Source organism: Anser anser (assembly GCF_964211835.1).
Source record: "Anser anser genome assembly, chromosome: Z".
Lineage (NCBI taxonomy): Eukaryota > Metazoa > Chordata > Aves > Anseriformes > Anatidae > Anser > Anser anser.
In genome coordinates, this window is record NC_139723.1 from 44,277,505 (window position 1) to 44,296,076 (window position 18,572).

General features: G+C 38.0%; 1 protein-coding gene and 1 long non-coding RNA gene across 5 annotated transcripts in view; one reads left to right on the forward strand and one right to left on the reverse strand.

Annotated features, from left to right (window-relative positions):
* SLC28A3 (solute carrier family 28 member 3) overlaps positions 1–18,572 on the forward strand; it is a 46,168-nt gene that overhangs the window by 12,037 nt on the left and 15,559 nt on the right. For 3 of the 4 annotated variants that reach the window (XM_083816899.1, XM_083816901.1, XM_083816900.1), the window contains 7 exons: positions 183–265; positions 4,473–4,564; positions 6,038–6,227; positions 8,760–8,904; positions 10,552–10,665; positions 12,195–12,272; positions 17,726–17,806. In XM_083816899.1, coding sequence (XP_083673025.1) covers positions 183–265; positions 4,473–4,564; positions 6,038–6,227; positions 8,760–8,904; positions 10,552–10,665; positions 12,195–12,272; positions 17,726–17,806 — 783 coding nt within the window. Of the gene's footprint in view, positions 1–182; positions 266–4,472; positions 4,565–6,037; positions 6,228–7,904; positions 8,297–8,759; positions 8,905–10,551; positions 10,666–12,194; positions 12,273–17,725; positions 17,807–18,572 lie in introns of those variants that run through there. The other variant, XM_083816902.1, reaches the window with a different exon arrangement.
* On the reverse strand, positions 10,672–11,984 carry LOC310889441. The gene is made up of 2 exons (XR_014576567.1): positions 11,452–11,984; positions 10,672–11,296 (listed from the first exon to the last, which is right to left on the reverse strand). It is a non-coding gene; the product is annotated as an uncharacterized lncRNA (long non-coding RNA).

An 18,572-nucleotide genomic window follows, 5' to 3' on the forward strand; every position in this document is an offset into this window, starting at 1 on the left:
TAGTGCATTTGCCTGCTAGTTATCACAGCGTTGGTGGCAGAAAGGAGAGTTGGAGCTGTGCTCACAATGCAGAAGGAAGTCTTGTGACTGCTTCAGCCATCTGCCTGCGGGGATTTGTGTTTTTCACGTTACTTAACAAGCATGCACCCTTCTTACAGCATTGGTACTGATCTGTTTTCCAGAAGGATGAACACATCAATATTGAGAGTGATCTGCATGAAAACAAACACGACTCAGCAGCTGAGGAACAACCACACTTAAAAGGGTAATGTCTTTTGGATGAGTAAGTGTTCTATTCACTTTATTCCAGCCTAAGCAGTCAGCAGCCATTGTTTCTGCATCTGGAGCAACAGCTCAAAATTTTACAGCTGTGTCCCTGTGCAACACAGACTTTTGTATCACAATTTGGGTAATACAGAAACACATTGTATTTTAAAAGATTATACCTTTCAACTGACATGATTATGGAACACTTCTAAAACCTTGCAAATTAAAGGAGCAATTTTATTTCTTTTTAAAATTAGCTGTATGTCCAATATTTCTGTAAGGGCATTTTTAAAAGAGGCCTTAAACAGTATGCTCTTGCAGGAAGTGGAAGATTCACTATTGTCAGATTCACTACTTCAGTTTACATAGCTATTTACCTATTTACCCCACTGCAAATTATGAGTAGAATAGATGTTAAAAAAAAAAAAAGACATTTTGATCTGTTAGAAATTTTACACTTCATTAGCAGTAACACTAAATGACTACATAGTGAAAGTACACATTTTACTTGGGGATTAGTATTTTGTCAAAAACTACAAACCCTGTATAAGAAATTCAAAAATTTAAGATAGAATACATAAAATTTTACTTTAACATTTTAATATTTTTCTGTCGTATTGAAACTTCATATAAATCCTCATAGAAGTCATACTTAATTTTTCTGCTGATTTCTATTTCTGCACTCTATTATACATTACGCCATTTCAGCTTTGAACCTATGTTTCTATCAGCATATTCTAGGAACTGACTTGCTGGATATCCTAAATAGGAGTTTGTCTAACTCACACTGAACTACTTGAAATGATCTCATGCTTGTAGAAATGATACACTTATATACAGAAGCAGTAATTTTGGTGACTTCATTTATGCTTCTGAGTTGTACTGAGAGAACTTTAAAGACTTCTTAATACAATAAGGTTTGCTGTTGACATCATATTATTAAAATACTGTTTCAAAGAGCCAGCAAAAGTCTTTAGATATCACTTGAATTTTCTCTCATTTCTATTCTATGTTATTTGGCAATTTTGTCATTCCTGTAGCAGTACATAACATGAAACAATTTCTTGTTTAAAACACTTTGGGTCTTCTCTACCAAAACAAAAGGTGATATTTAGTAGATCAAACACCAGAACGACTTACTAAGAGTCACCAGTGGCAAGTATCTGGTGTCTACCCAGAAGTAAATTAATTGCACAGGCAAATGTTGGCACAGAAGTGCATGTACAAGGTCTGCCCTCTTCAGACCTCAGCCTCTGCCTTGAGAGAGGCAGAGGTGGGTAAGAGATGAAATAGTCATTTTCATAGAATGGCTCAGGTTGGAAGGGACCTTAAAGATAATCAACTTCCAACTCCCCTGCCATGGGCAGAGATGCCACCCAGTAGATCAGGTTGCCCAGGGCCTCATCCAAGGTCTTGAACACTTCCAGGGATGGGGCATCCACAGCTTCTCTGGGCAACCTTTTCCAGTGCCTCACCACCCTCTGAGTGAAAAATTTCCTCCTAACCTCTAATCTAAATCTCCCCTCTTTTAGTTTAAAAACATTTAAAACCTTGTCCCGTCATTATCTGACTGAGCAAAAAGTTCCTCTCCATCATTTTATAAGCCCCCTTTCATTACTGAAAAGCTGCAATAAGGTCACCGCCTTCTCTTCTTCAGACTGAACACCCCCAGATCTATCAGCCTTCCTTCATAGGAGAGGTGCTCCAGCCCTCTGACAAATACTGTATGTTTGTCATTTATTTTGGTTTATTTGTACTCCTGTGGAGACCCAAGGGCTAACAGGTTTAACTCACAGGGTTTTATTGTTTCCTAGGTCCCCTTGTTCTTCCAATAGTAGAAGGTATCATGGCCTTGAGCTGCAAAAGGTTTTTGCATACTGGAAGCTGAAGAGCACTTTGCTCTATTTTAATTATATTCAGGCTACTGCTTGTCCTGTGTTGTTGGATTTGTTCTTGGGGTTTAAGTTTATTTTTACATTGAGTACCTGACAAGGGCAAGGTAGCTCTAAAAGCATGCCCTAATGTGATTTAATGTATTCCTTGTGTCTGGTTAAAAGAAGTATTCACAAAGTGCCCCTTAATTTCAAATGCATCCATTTCTTTCAACTGAACAGCTTGTGATCCGAGACACAAAACCTTTGAAAGATCAGTCTGGATAACAATGATATGCAATATGCACAAGGTGGTAGCATTCACTGGAGAGTATGTGCAGACCAGAACAAGGACTTCTGAGATGCAAAATGAAAGCCAAAATAGTTTTGGTATACAAAAATGTTTCACATTAAAGTTCTCTTTTAAATGTGCTTAAATGACATCTGCTTTTTCAACATCTTCTATTAAGTAAAAGCCAACATCAGTGTGCTGCACTTTAAGCCCCTAGGGTCAGTCTTTAACAAACAGTGTTTATTTAGTAAAGTAACCAAACTTCATTAAGAAGATGATTTTTTCTGTCCCCGTTCAGAACAGAGCTGTATATTTATAACATATATGCCTGAATTTTTAAGATATGCTGATACCAACATGATAACCACTAAAAACTAAAATAACGAAGGAGGGAAAGATGTTAGATTAAATAAGAAATTATAAAGAATTGTAATCTTAAAATAATGATTTTAAATGCCTTTTATGTCTTTTAAAGGACTCAAAAGACATAGTAACAGATAATAGCAACTATTTTTTCCTTTCTTTTTTTCTTTTTTTTTTCTTGACGGAAGAACAATAAACTTGATAAAGTCACTCTGGCTTTTTTATGCCAGTGTCTTTCATTTCTACTTTTTTTTTTTCTTTTCCTGTTATATCTAATCTCTGCTGAGATTGAGTGGCTAACCTAATGTTCTAAAAAGTAAAAGCAAAGAATTATTATTTGTGAAGTAACAGGAATTCCTAGGAAAACAAACAAACAAATAAACAAAGAAAACCTGAAATATAAAAAGCTATCAAGATATCTCAGAGGTCCTGTTACTCTTTGAACTGAACACGTATTTTGATTCTCTACTGAGTGCTAATGTAAATTAAGTTAATGTTCCTTGTTTTTCTCCTTTTTTTTTTTTTTCTTGAAGTGCAGAAAAGTAGGGTATTCATGCTGAATTTCAGCATGCATCTGACTCCAGCTACAATTAGTTTCCCAACAAGTACAGTCTGGATTATTAGCTACTCTAAACACATCACCGTCTTTGTAGACGTTAAGGCTATGAGGCACCACTTTAGAGAGACATAAGCTATAGCTGTGATTTCTTTTTCAGCTTGAACAATACTGAGGCACTTATTTAGCTAAAGCTTATGTAACTAAAATACACCCACATCATCAGTGTATTTAACATTGGAAATCTGTGCTGAATTAATTCCCTTAACTGCTATTTCCCTAAATCTCAGCCTTTCTCATGAAATCACTTTGTGTTACTCTTGGTGAAATGAGAAAAAAATAAGAAAAAAATAAGAAAAAAAAAGAAGTATTTTATAAGGGGAAGAATAGACACTAGGAAAGGACATTCAAATATTAAAAAATATTTTACCTTCTATGAACTGATGAGTCTTAGATTAAAGGTTAGTGTAAATAAATTTTCAAATCCAGAAGCATCTGTGAACACTATAATGTTTTAGATTGATACTGGTTTTTGCATCCACAAGTGCAGATTGAAGCTACATGCTTTAAGACACACAAACTCTTTAAAATTATTTATTTCTAGGAATGTTATATTTTCATAGGAATGTCACACAATTATTTTTTCAGCCTTCCTTCAAACCTCCTCTAACCTATTACCTTGGGCCTTTGCAACTATAGCAACACTTCTCCTCCACACAGCAGTGCTGGGCTGACTGTACTAACAACTTTTGTGGGTCTAGTAATGGACACAGAATCTTTATCTACCTACCTAGTCTGCACTAACCTTGTAAAACAGGCCTCCTCACAGAAGAACTGTACTGTGGAGGCTGGCAGAACTGGCCTGCTGACTTTGGCCCTTCAGATACCTGCCAAAGTTTCCTTTTTACTTGTTTAACATCAAACGAGAATTCCCTCCCAAAAAAGTTTTGGAGATATCAAAATGATTTTATTTGGCACTTAGGGTTCCAAATTTATTTCTTACTCTGGTGAAGAATAGTCCAGCAGAGAAATTTTTGTCAATTTAACCTGATGTTCCTGTGGAAACTACTTTTTTAATCTATAGCTCAAGTTTCTGTTCTGTTTGTTTTTCACATTTTCCTAGGCCTTTAGAAAAGAAATATGATAAAGCCTGTGATTTTTACAAGAAACATAAAACCAGAATCAACTATGTGATCTATGGAATATTAATATCAGGTACAGTATATTTCACTTAGTGTTGCTGAAGCCTTACTTATTTACCTGTACAAGGTTGTAGATTATGATTTTCTTCTATTTGATACAAAAACTCTTGACTATCTTAAAAAATGCATTCGAAAAGAGGTAAAAGTGAATTTAGTCCCAGAGGAAGTTCCAGATTTCAAACCTCCACTCGTTCCCAAACACAACAAAACCACAAACTTTGCTACACTGCTCCTCTAGCATGTTTTAACTCTGACTAACTGTTTTTCAGGGGATAAAAGGGTAGTTCAATCTCCATGTCTACTCAATTAATATCCCTCTTCAAGAAGCTAGTTAAATTACAGTGTTAGAAACTTGCTCAAATCGATGAAATCACTGTAAAAAGAGTCAGGGAACAACCTGGATGGAACGTAAGTCAGCAGGCTACAAATGAAAGCTTTCTGCTCTGACCCATATCACTCAATACCTACAGCAAATGTCTGCTTTAAGCAATGTTGTCTTGTATGTCAGCATGTAGTGCAATGTCATTCAATTATTCTTGTTTGTTACTTTCCTAATTATCCAGTAGGTTGGTTTGTTTTCTTCCACTTCACAAAGTTTATTTTTAAGATCTTCCTTTTGAACACTTAGTGAGAACATGTAGACCTAAAACATGCCCATTTGATAGGTATCAGCATAATGTAAAGTGGTTATATAAGAGACTCACATACAGAATATCCTTTCCAACTAGCATCAGCTCTTCTTGCTTTGTAATAGTACAGAAGTATCCTGGCTCAAGAAAGGAGGTGAGTTCTAAGAATATGTCAGGGGTTCATACATTAATTCCATAAAAAAAAACTTGCCTTAAAAAAATCAGTAGTTCTTTCTTATTTGTCATAGACAAAATCAGATTAGTATTTAAAAGCACTTTTTCCATAGCCAGCATGTATAAGCATTGAAACTGCCAAATAACAAATGATTAATAACTACTTTATGAAATAAATACATAAACTGCTTTTAAGCTTCCCAGTTACTTCAGAGGGCCATCAAATCAGGCAACTGGCAAATGTTTTTAAATGTTTCTTCAAGTTTTATTGGATAAACTCGTCCTCTTGTGAAAGAGGAAACAAGATCTATTTTCTTCAATTCACTATTTTTACACAGGAAAAAAGCGGCTATATAGATGTGTTTGATTTTCCAAAATGATTAATGTAATTTATATGAAGTTGACCTGGCTGAGGTATGTATATTCTGCTTCCACAAAAGAAAGTTACCAAAGAACAATTCCACCATTTTCCAGCAATGCAGTTTCATATCAATGAACATAAGTAACAACACTATTTATGAAAGCTGAATTTCTCAATAGTTAGGCCAAGAGTCAGAAAAGCACTCAAGGCACTCAAAAGATAAGCAGAGGCCTGAGTTTAACCACGTCCTTAACACTGAATTTAAGATCTGATTGTGTTTCAAAAGAGACCAGACTGACGTGTGTTTTTGTTTCCGTGACAGCTTACTTGGCAGTAGTTATTGCGGCCTGCAGCTTGAATTTTCAGAGGGCCCTTCCTCTCCTCATCATTACTGTCCTAGCTGTCGTCTTCATCTGCTGGGATTTTTTAGTAGCAAAGTATGAAGACAGAGTTGCTGCATTTTTTTCCCCTGGAGAAAAATATTTGGAGAAACAGTGGTTTTGGCTGAAATGGTAAATATGAATGACTACCTATTTATATAAAAGAATAAAGTGTTAGTCAATTTACCTTTAAATCTTTCTTTAAGCTTTTGGCCCATAAGCCATGGGATGGATCATAAGCTCATAAGCCAAGATGGATCAGTCATAAAGAAAATGCAATAATACCAAATGATACTTACAGGGTTTTTTGTTTATTTATTTATTTTTTTTTCCAGTTTGGAGATGTCAGGCACACCCTTAATATTTTAATGCAGTAATCAGGTGTCAAGAATCTTTACAGAAAGATAATGTCTGCTGCATTCATTCTACAAGCCAAAATGTGCCATTGTCGGCTGTTCAGAGAACTGAAGTTTGTTATCTAAGCACTACTTGTTCACATACCCCCATAGCATTGACCTCTAAGCTTTTTTACTTTAATCTTCAGGAGTCAAAACAGCTACATTTGGTGTTGTAATAAGGTCATACAATCTTATTTGGGATTGTAGACATTTATCCAGTTAGACAAATGGTAGATATTTAGATATGGTTGCTTTTTATTCCAAATATTCCTTAGCAGTTATCAGGAATATTTAACTTATTCCTGGGTAAATGGAGTGTGAAAGGAGGCCCACAGAGTTTCCATAGGCCAAAAAAAAATTCCTTAAAAAGAAAATGAAAGTGGTCAGTCACCTTCACTCTCAACTACATCACTTTCTCTCAGAGGGAGAAAAAGCTCTAAGGAGGAGGCATTCTGGGTTCAGGAAAATGAACCTGAATGAATCGTTTTCTTAAGATTTTTATATGGTTTTACCCCAGGAGCAGGAATTTCAAAGAAAGATGCTATAAAGATTGTAGTGCTTCTGCTTCCAAGTCACATTAGAGAGCAATTGCACACTAGTACCTACGTTAGACAATTTGGCAGCATCTCTGGGGAGAGGAGGAGCACAAAGACCAGGAGAACTCTGATGGGCAGATGGAACAAGTCAGGGTCAGTAAGTGCTGTATTATTATGCAGGCTGCAATCTGTAAATGGCGTGTGTCAGATTAAGTGCTTAACTGTAGGTCACAGATTCCAACAGGAGACAGAAAATCTCTCGGGTGCAGAAAGTGTTATTTAGCATTGCAATGGACAAAACGTTTTGTGAAGCTAGTTTGCAGTGTTTTTGATCTAGGTCTAAAACCAAAATTTGGGTATCTAGGTACCACTGGTATCACTGGAAGCTAAACAACAGCTAGACATAGGTAACATGAAAGAACTGGGACCCTGTTTAATCTTCCTCTCTGTAAACGGGATGATGTATTTCCTTGTCTCCCAGACTGTCATTGGGATAGTTACCCTAATACAGAAGTGTTGTGGTTTAACGCGGTCGGCAGCTAAACACCACGCAGCCGTTCGCTCACCCTCCCCACTCCCTCTCTGGGATGGGGGAGAGAAACAGGAAAGTGAAGCCTGTGAGTTGAGATAAAGACAGTTTATTAAGACAGGAAAATAATAACAACAACAACAAAACAACAACAACAATAAAACAACAACAACAACAACAAAACAACAATAATAACAGTACTACTAATAATAATGTGTAAGAAACAAGTGATGCACAACGCAATTGCTCACCACCCGCTGACCAATGCCCAGCCTATCCCCGAGCAGCCGGCCCCCCACCCCGGCCAGCCACCCCTATATATTGTTTAGCATGACATCAGATGGTATGGAATACCCCTTTGGCCAGTTTGGGTCAGCTGTCCTGGGTCTGTCCCCTCCCAGCTCCTGCTGCACCCTTAGCCTGCCTGCTGGAAGGACAGAGCAAGAAGCCGAAAAGTCCTTGGCCTGGTGTAAACACTGCTCTGCAACAATTAAAACATCAGCATGTTATCAGCGCTCTTCTCATCCTAATCCAAAACATAGCACCCTACCAGCTACTAGGAGGAAAATTAACTCTGTCCTAACTGAAACCAGGACAGGAAGCCAGACACAGTTCTATGTTAGTGGGGACCATAGAAACACTGAACACAGATGTGGCCAGTGCTCTTGTTATTTCTAAGATGGTTAAAATTGCTATGACTAAAAGTTATTTTTTAAACAGATTACAGCCAGTTGCAAAGTAAGTGAATTTCATAGGCCCATCAGTTAAACTGCACAATTCATTTTGAAATGAAATGAAATGAAAACCACATGATCAGGCTGACCTGCCCAGATCTAAGAAATGAATCAAGAGAGATGACATGAAGGGAAAAGGAGGATAGAGTGAGAAGAAATTTTAATTTCATTTAACAGAAATAATGCTCAGACAAAAGTCACTTGTGTTTTATTGTTTTTTCCCCACACTTTGACTTTGGGGACAGGGTCGGAGAACAATTCTAGATGCCAGCAAGGGATGTTGCTGTTAGAGTAGCATGAGTAGCACAAGTAAATATGGTTTCCTGCTTATGTACTGCTAAACATTTCAGCTTAAAACGTGCTCAGAGTTCTCGTTCACAGACAGCTGTAAATGCACAGGGGACAAGGGGAGCAGGAATGTCTGGTCTCCTTCACAATGTCACGCCTGACACTTTTTTCTCTTGCAGGGTGCTGTGTGCAGCTCTTATCATAACTATCATCCTCTGGCTCATCTTTGACACAGCGAAACAGGGATCCCGCCAGATGATCTCCTTTGGTGGGCTTGTGATGTATGTTGTCTTGATGTTTATCTTCTCCAAATACCCAACCAGGGTGAGTATCTAGTCTATTTTATAACTTTTGTATTTTGAGTTTAATGTCTCAAAATTATTTCCCTACCCTAATGCCGAGTTCAGTAAAAGTATCTTAAATCCTATGAACATCAAAATTTAAACTTGTCAGAGCACAGTGACATGTTTTACTTCTGAAAAAAGCCATTCTGATCTGACATCTTGGGAAGCACACACGGGGCTGTACCGGCAGCTGGCTCTCACTTTTCTGGGAGGCTACATCCTGTCCTTTGTACTAGCACTTCTGTGGATGGGGATGCATTTGCTCCCAGACCATCATGGCAAGGCTAGGCATTTTACTCCATGCCTCAGCCAGAGCAGGCTCACCACAGCTCCCAAGATGTCACAGGAGCTTGTATGAATACATTATCGTCATATCAACTCAAATTGAGTGGAACTGGAGATGGGCTCCTCTTCTGTGGTTCTTACTGCCTCGTAAGTTTGATTCCCACTGCAAATGCCAAGCTCAGTCCCTCAGATTTCATTAACGTGTTCCCATAGGCTTGTTGATGCCATTTATTTTAATTTTCCAGCTGAGATGTCCACCTTAATACTCTGCACTGATTTGATACTACAACGGGGTTAATTCAGCCACCACACCTCTCACCTCAGCTTTTATCCCTGTGTGTATGCCAACCATATAGTGTCTGCTTTTACTGGCTGTGTATTAATCTACTATCCGGGTCATCACGTTTCACCATTTTTTTAACACTCCTACATTTGTGCTGAGGATTTGCTTCACAGATATAGCTCCCTCAGCACGGACTGGTGGCCCTGCCACTCCCCATCCTTTACAACTGCTACTGCCTCCAGCTGATGTTAAAACTTGTATGGTCCAAATGCTTTGTGCTTTCCCAGGGGTTCTTGTTACACCTAATTGGCTTGTGTTATTCAAATATCATCTGACTAAATTAGTAAGTGCCATCTCAGCTCTTTGCCTTGTAAGTTATCAGATATAGATTCGGTGTTCATAAAACAAAGATGTTTACTGAGGCAGCAGAACAGAAATCTGAAGTATAGTAAGGAGGGACTGGTCACATACTGCCACAGTTTTTCAATCAAACTATCTTTATACCATATGAGTTGCAATAGCCAACACTAAGTAGCTCTCAACTAGCCAAGCTGTTTAAAGCTGGGGAAGATGAATATGGTTGAAATTACTTTAAAAATAGTAAAATCACTTTATTCCCAGTCCAGATATGTGAAGATTCCCTATGGTTAGTTACTTTTTTTTTCTGATGTTTCCACTCCAGTTAAAAAAAAAAAAAGAAGAATCATGTCAAAGTAACACTTGTCTGCTGCCATCATGTATATTTCATACATCATTAAGCTGTAACACAGGAAGAACAGTTTCTCCTTTTCTTTCTCCTTGTTTACTTGCACTCTGTAATTGTGAAATGGACATGTTCTTACTTATCTAGACAGGTTTTCAGCATCTAGCTCAGATAGAGACAACCACATCTCAGACCCTTTGAGCCCCCTTGAACATGTTTTGGCAGCTGCTGCTACCCTGAAGTAAGCCAGACAATCCTTACATTATTTTAACAAACATCTAAAGTATATTATATATTTAAATAACAAGTGGTTTTTCTCTTTCTTTTTTATTATTTTTATTTTTCTGTCCATCTAGGTTGCTTGGAGACCTGTATTTTCGGGAATAGCAATGCAGTTTATTCTTGGAATTCTTATTCTGAGGACCAAAGTGGGGTTTGATGTATTTAACTGGCTAGGAATTCAGATCCAGGTAAACTACTTGACAAAAACATTTATTTTTTTATATCATTTTCTGTCTTAAGATTCTTACATAGCAGTCAGGTAATGCAATGATCCATTTGCCCTGGGATGTTTCCCCAGCTGAGAAAAACTGAGATCTCAGAGTGGTAATTAACAACCTGAATTCAATCTTCTCACTTCTGTTTTGCCCAATTAGCACAAGACCTTGTGGGACAGCTTGATAAGTAATGACCAGAGTAACTCTGTTAGTGTCTCTACTTTCCTTGGATTAAAATCATAACTTGCATCCCTCCAAACACACAGAAAAACTATTCTTCTATGACACTTATAGAAACTCTTAGACTTAGTCCAACTCCAAAACATCCTTCTGATAATAATGCTGTGATTAAAAGCCTTGGGATTTAGCAAGGCAGAACAATCATTATCCTCAGAATAGCACAGGTCGTGGTCACAGTGGCATTTCATAGTTCTCACAACACGTAAAAAACTAAATTCAAGTAGAAGTGGCAAAATCCACAGTTGGGACCAGACAAAACAGCTCGCTGCATGCAGTAAGGGATCTTTAGGGAGGTGACAAGATCCTGCCACAGGTGTCTCTACAGCAGTCTGCAGGCACAATTTCTTGTTTAAAACGTCCATTGCTGAAAGGTAATAATTAAGATAAATCCAAAAAGCAGGTCAGAGCGTACCCACTGAAGGACATTCAGACTTTCCACCCCAGGGATACTACTCACACAACTGTTCTTCACAGTACAGATAATTAAGTGCATTTAAATCAAGACAGTGCAGAATGTACCGTTTCTGTGAGAGAGTGAAGGCACAGGTCTGACGTCTGTCTGACTGCTAATCTGTAAGCAGCAGGAGTCATCCGGGCTTTGTCACCACATTCTCAGCCTCCCCTTCCAATTTCGACTGAAGTGGGTCTAGTGCCCCCTTTTGTTAGCTCCGTATCGTTTACAGCTGCTCCTCGCATAACTCGTTACTCTGGCTATTACATTTCCATTTTAAACAGAATCATTAATAGCATATGTTGTCATCAGGAATATAAAACTGCACCACAATACCAAAATTAAAAAGAAAAAGCTTCTTTTATGACAGCTTTTGGCTACTATTTTTACAACTCATTAGTTCAACCATTAAATTTAAACTGTAATTTATTGTACATATTAACATTAAGGGAGTGTAGAAATACACCACAATATCAGGATTAAAAAATACATTTTTATTTTATTGTAGTTTATTGCCTTTATTTTGTTGGGTACGACAGGAAAGCTTGCCCTGTGCTTTTCATCTACACAGTTTGAAATAATCTGCATTCATAGAGGAACAGAGCAGAGACCCCTGATTCAGCCAGACACAGTCAGTTAAGCCTGGACTCATAAAGAGCAGAGCACAAGCTCCTCAGACCTCACCAGATAGCTGCAGGAAGACTAGCAATATTTGCATATTTTTTATCATGAACATGGACTAGCAATATTTGCATATTTTTTATCATGGACATGGAGCCTATGACTAATTTCCTTTGCTTTCTGGTTGTAGACTTTTCTGGAGTACTCTGACACAGGTGCTAAGTTTGTGTTCGGTGAAAAGTATACAGATCATTTATTTGCTTTTAAGGTAAGGAAGCTTTTATATATACTGTACAGACGGATAGGCAACAGAGAAAGGAGGAGTATGCTTGGGAAATATATATCTTGTGATACCAGTGCAGTAACCAAACAGATCAGCTAAGAGGAAAACTCTTCCTTATTCTACTCTGAATAGAAATTTTGAAAACCTCGCATATCAGGGATTGTAGTGATAGGAGAAGGAGTAATGGTTTTAAACTAAAACAGGGTAGATTTAGAACAGATATTTGGAAGAAATTCTTTAATCTGAGGGTGGTGAGGCACAGGAACAGGTTGCCCGGAGAAGCTGATGATGTCCCACCCCTGGGAGTGTTTAAAGCCAGATTAGAAGGGGCTTTGAGAAAGCTGGTCTAGTAGGAGGTGTCCCTGCCCATGGCAGCGGGGTTGGAACTGGATGATCTTTATGGTCCCTTCCAACCCAAACCATTCTGTGATTTTGTGATTGTGTGATAAAGCCCTTCATTTATTGCCAGGCACTGAGTGAGGTTACACTTGTTTAGTCCAGTTACAGCAACATATATCACAAGTATACAAGACTTTGGGATATGTTTCTACAAGGAGTAGGTTAAAAGGCTCCTCCCTGGTCCTGCTGAAACAAATATTATCTCAAGCCTATCTTTCCCACCCCTCCACAAGTAAAGGTGCTATATTATGTTATGTTGTTATGTTGTCCTATTCTAAAGTGCTGCGTAGACCACTGCCTCACAGACATTGCCCCTGTAGAAGTGGAGAGCCTAGTTTTATCCTTATACCTAGTAGAAGGGGCCCATGCATAAGCACAAAGAATTGCATTGAGTCATGTCTGGCATTCATGTGATCCCATGGAGATTCCCCTGCTCTCCCTTAGAATTTGTAGGGAAACTGTTGTAATACAGCTCTATGTTCTTTAACATGTAACAGCATGCTGTCTGGTTTTGTTCCCACATAGAGTCCGTGCCATGACACTTACTAGTCTGGAATCAAGAACATTTATATGTTCAAAACAACATCAACAACAACAAAAACAATGCAAAATGTATAAGGACTCTATTAGGGACCATTCCTCTGATCAGACAGAGACTACTGTCAGGAACTTCAGACATCTGACCATGGGCTTACAAAATTTTTATCTTCTTTCTTGCCTGAATGTGGTATTCCAAACTAGATACATTTCACACTTAGCACTATCACTTCTTAAAAATAAAAAATAAAAATAAAAATAAAAAAGGTGTTACCTATAAAATATGCTGTTACTAAGAATACTCATAATAATTTAACAGGGAAAAAAAAAAGCATTTCAGCAAGGAATAGAAATTACATTTTAATTACAGTATTTTCTCTTCCTTCTGGTTCCCTTTTCGGTCTTCTCTCACCTGTACTCTATTAAACACTCAAATGGCAACTTGCATTCAAGGTTACATATTTTGGGGGTGAAATGATTTTATCCCTAACCCCATCCCAAATGCTATTTTTCCTGTGTTTCTGCACAGTGCATTCTGAATATGATTTTTCAAGTTAATTTTATAACGCTTCTGAGATGATGCAAAACATTTTGCTGACTAAAGCCATAACTATTGACCAGACTGTCAAAAGTTTGCTTCCACGCACACAAACAGCAACCAGTTTTACTGTATGTGGAATTTCTAGAAGATGATAACAAGCACAAAAAAGGCATTTTCACACTGAAAAACAAACAAACAAAAACAAAACAAACAAAAAATAAAACAAAAAAAAAAAACCACAATGATTTTCAGAGCTGCATATGTCTTGGTATAGGAATATATACAGTAAACATAGTGGCAGATAAGCACACAGCATGACAAAACATCCTCCATCCACTACTTCTGTAGAAAGAGATTTCTGTCTTTCTACAATGTTCATGAGTGACAGCCAGCCTATTATCTCTTGAAACACGTGTCAGTTTTTTAGACATTAAGATGGTCAAAAATACTTTTGTGTCTTTCAAATATTTTGTCAAATCTGCATATAGTGCTGAGCTGACCAGATTTTGACCCATGATTATTCCGAAGTGTCTTCAAAAAATGAAACCTCTCAATCTTGGCTTAGCTCAAGAGAGAGAGAGTAAACAAGTAATAGTACAGTCTTTGCAGAAAGCTATCAGAGCCCAATCATATCCATACTGCATCCTTAGGAATATGCAGGGACACCTCAGTTTTCTGCTGTCTTAGATGCATGCAGTTCCCAGAGTAGACACATCTCCCACGGGCATCCACTGGGCATTCTGACAAGTTCCTCTACAGCCTTTGAGCCTTTTAGTCACAAAAACACTAATAGTCACAAAGGCATGCATTTGCATGCATAAACTGGGTTATTTCAAATGCATGTTTGCGTATGCAGATGCAGAGTTTCAGAGTTCTGAAAAAAACTTGCCCATATAAACAAGCTAATGCACATTGTTTTACTGTAAGAAAAGATACTTTGAACTAGCAGAAACACTCTTTTAGATCTATTACTAAGTCTGATGAGTGCGATCACACAAAGTTTCTCTTAACTTTAGCACACCTGAGTAGTCAAGTAGTTGGACAATACCTTGAGTCATCTACTCTGTTGACTACAAAAGGCAAGGTTTGCTTCAAGAAGCAGGGAGTTAGATTTCTAAGCCTAGATTTCTAGTTAGATTAGTAAGCCATATAAATGTAATTCTAAAGAGCTCTTTCATATCAGTTCTCAATGGAAATATAATGGGATTTTTCAGGGTGGTCATTAAATTTATTCATTAAATACATTTCTCATTTAACCAACAAATGAAACACAGCTAATTACAAATGATATTGCACCACTGCCTCCCCTTGCCATACAGGTATTCCCACATACACAATGTGTGTAGATGTCCCATAGTTAGAGAGGGAAGTTGTTCTTAGATTCCATGCCTCCTTGTGGAGGCTGCTCAATCCCTAAGGCCATGAGAAGGAACCATCTGATGTTATTGATGCTGTGACTTTTATTCTCCTTGTTTGGGCACTGCAACAAAGAGGAGGGGTTCGGCCTCCTCTCACAGATATCTTGCTATAGGACAAGAAGGAATGGGCTCAAGTTGCTCCAGGGGAGGTTTAGGTTGGAAATTAGGAAACATTTCTTCTCAGAAAGGGCAGTCAGGCATTGGAATAGGTTGCCCAGGGAGGTGGTGATGTCACCATCCCTGGGGGTGTTTAAGGAAAGGCTGGACATGGTGCTTAGGGACATGGTTTAATGGGTAATATTAGTGGTAGGTGGACAGTTGGACTAGATGATCTTGGAGGTTTTTTCCAACCTCAATGATTCTATGATGCTATGAGGGAGAGGATGTTCCTGCCCTCTCCATTCTCCCACTCTCATCCAACCTGCAATATGCAGTCCCACATAGGTCCAGACTGAAAGTGACATTTCTCCTTCTCTCACTCTCAGGGAGATAGGAACCATACAGACATGGGACCAGAGGAGTTTTCTTGAGGTTCTTCTGTCCTTTCTCCCAAGTTTCAAAACCACTGACTTAACATTTCAGTGTATTAGTACTGCAGGGTGCCTTTCTGCAAAACAGTTCAGGTGGTTTGTTTTTTTGTTCTTTTTGTTTTGTTTTCAGTTGTTAAATTGTTAAGTGTTTTTCATTGTGTTCATGTCTGCAGACAGTGCAATTGAAAACCCACTGCTATGCAATGGGTTGTGAGTAGTTTATTTCCATTCTGCTTATTTTAGAGTAATGGTTTGAGGATACTTTTTTCCTTGTGACTTTGTTATGACCTAGATAAATGCTAGCCTGGTTGTGACAGAACATTGCAACAATTATTTACCTGTTAAATAGGTGCTACTATTTTCTGATGAAGACATAACATAATAGGTACCACATTAAGTCATTGCGAATTCAGGCAGGAGAGTTTACTTACAAAGTAGTCCCCAATTTCTTTATGCAGTGAAGGCAGATATTATCAAAACTGGAAAAAAAATTCCCTGTTTCATAAAGACTAATGGTACATCCAGAACTGCCTTTAACTCAAAAATGGAAAAGCATGTTTTAGAGTTATCTAAGTTATTTTCTTAGGAAAGTGCACAAGAAGTGAGGCAGAGGGATGCTGGCTGTCACCCAGCACAGGCAGAACATTGTCTCCTCACTCCTTCAGCTAGAAATGTGCATACCATGGTAGCCACTGAGAGCACTTCTCATCCATTCAGAGTGAAAGACACTTGACTTATGATTTTACCATCCAATATATACAGCTGACATTTGATCATCTAAGCTGAGTCTCCAGAGTTTTATCAAAATTGTTGTTGGTATTAACTCTCTTCTAGAAAGGAACAGCATTAATTTACCAGAAAGTTCTGAACAAACAATGCATTTTGTTCTTTCTCGTTCTGTTCACTTCTTTTGTTTATGATTATTATGACCTTGGTTGAACATACATAAAAGCATATTATTTCTAATGGTGCTGTTTTAGCTATAACAAACTTGTATGCCTAATTCTGGACCTTTCTGGGGGATTTTTCTTCCTGTTATATACAATCATAGAAATGCTGAGATCCTTCATGCTTAACATACTCGAAAATCAAGTGATACTAGTTTTATTCAGTATGAAAAACTAACACAGTTAATAACCTGTCACACAATGGGTTAGGCATTGTTGGAATTCTTTTAAGTCATATTTAAGGAAAATATTCTTCCTTCAGTCTCAACTGAAGGAGAGATACTTATAGACTCCCTGTATTTAAAAAGTGTACACCTGTGAATTTGTTTTTAGGTAGACTGTGTCTGCATTTACAATTACAGAGTTCTTGAATGTGCCCCATTGTCATTACACTGTCATATAATGTTATCAATAGCACCGAGTAACAAAGGAAACAGGATTTTGCTATAGTGTGTTATTAGGAAGCAGCTACATTGTTTGAGCTTTATAAGGAAGCTGTCCTTGATCCTGGGAAATAAGTCAGTTACAATCTCCATCAGAATCTCTCCATGTTCTGAGGGATTTCTGTCCCAATGCTTATATAGCACTCTAAAAAAGTTTTATGTTTTTTTTTGTTGTTGTTGTTTTTTGTTTTTAAACACACACACAGAAGATGAGTTCTGAATTCTATGCTACAGTCCCACTGTACATATTTCATGGTTTTCAAAGTCTGCAGATGTACTTATCCAAGTCTTTGTAGATGCCAGTGCCCACTAATTGTTTGAGTTGTCTCAAACATGGCCATAAACAAATGTGTATCATGTTAAATCAGACAGTTTCAAAACTGTTGCAGTCCTATCAGAGAACTACTCAGATACGTTAAAAAACAATTCCAGCACAAACATACACAACAAGTCTAGAAGGTCAAAATTTTTACAGCATAAGTGTAAGCTTAATGATGAGTTTTCAAGACCTCTAAGTGTATCTTAAAAAACATGAGCCTCTTTTTCAAAAATTAAATGGCCTACAGAATCAAGGACAGGAAAACCACTCTCGAAGTGTTAATGATTTTGTGTTTCTAAATCAGGTCCTGCCAATTGTGGTTTTCTTCAGCACAGTAATGTCTATGCTATATCACCTCGGAATCATGCAGTGGCTCGTTGGAAAGGTAGGAATTGTCACCAGTAGGTTCTCATTTGCCTAGTACAGGACACCTCTTAAACACATGTAACGCTGGCTCTGTCCAAGCTGTTCAGGGATGGACATATGGGAGGTAGTTTATTTTTAACCTGGAAATAGTTTTGAATGTTACAACCACAAAATCCTAACTGACATCACCTAGCACACTTTCCTCCCCCAGCCTGGTCTTATTGTTTATATCACAGTAGTTGTTAGGCTTGCATGGCTAACTTCGGCATTCCTCTGATGCCGTACTTGCCTAAATCCTCCTTTCCACCTGCCCCATGTCCACCCCCCAAAATGCAAGATTGAAGTTAGATCACAGCCGGTGGATTGCTGCCTGCTGCTAAGCATTGCAGTAGGAACTGCAAGCAGTTCCCTGTCACAGATCCCTGGAGGACTTGTGTCTCTGAATAAGATCAGAAGATGTTTCCTCACCTCATTCTTGAAGTGTTCATTTCAGTCAGGTCCTAGATCCAGTGTCAGCGTCCAATAGCATAATAGCAAGTCTACAAGTAGTCTTTCTGCCCTGTCTGCCCAAAGAACTTAGCAGATGAGGGAAAAGATCTTTTTGTATGGTGGTGGTTAAAGCATATTTTTAGATAAACTTCAAAAGTCCTTTGACCTTCTCATTCCCAGGATTGTTACATTATCACCACAAACCTAACCTAGCTGAAATACCATGTGCTAAAATTTCTAAGATGTATTTTTAGCCTTAAAATTTTACATTTTACATTTTTTCCCTGTATATGATC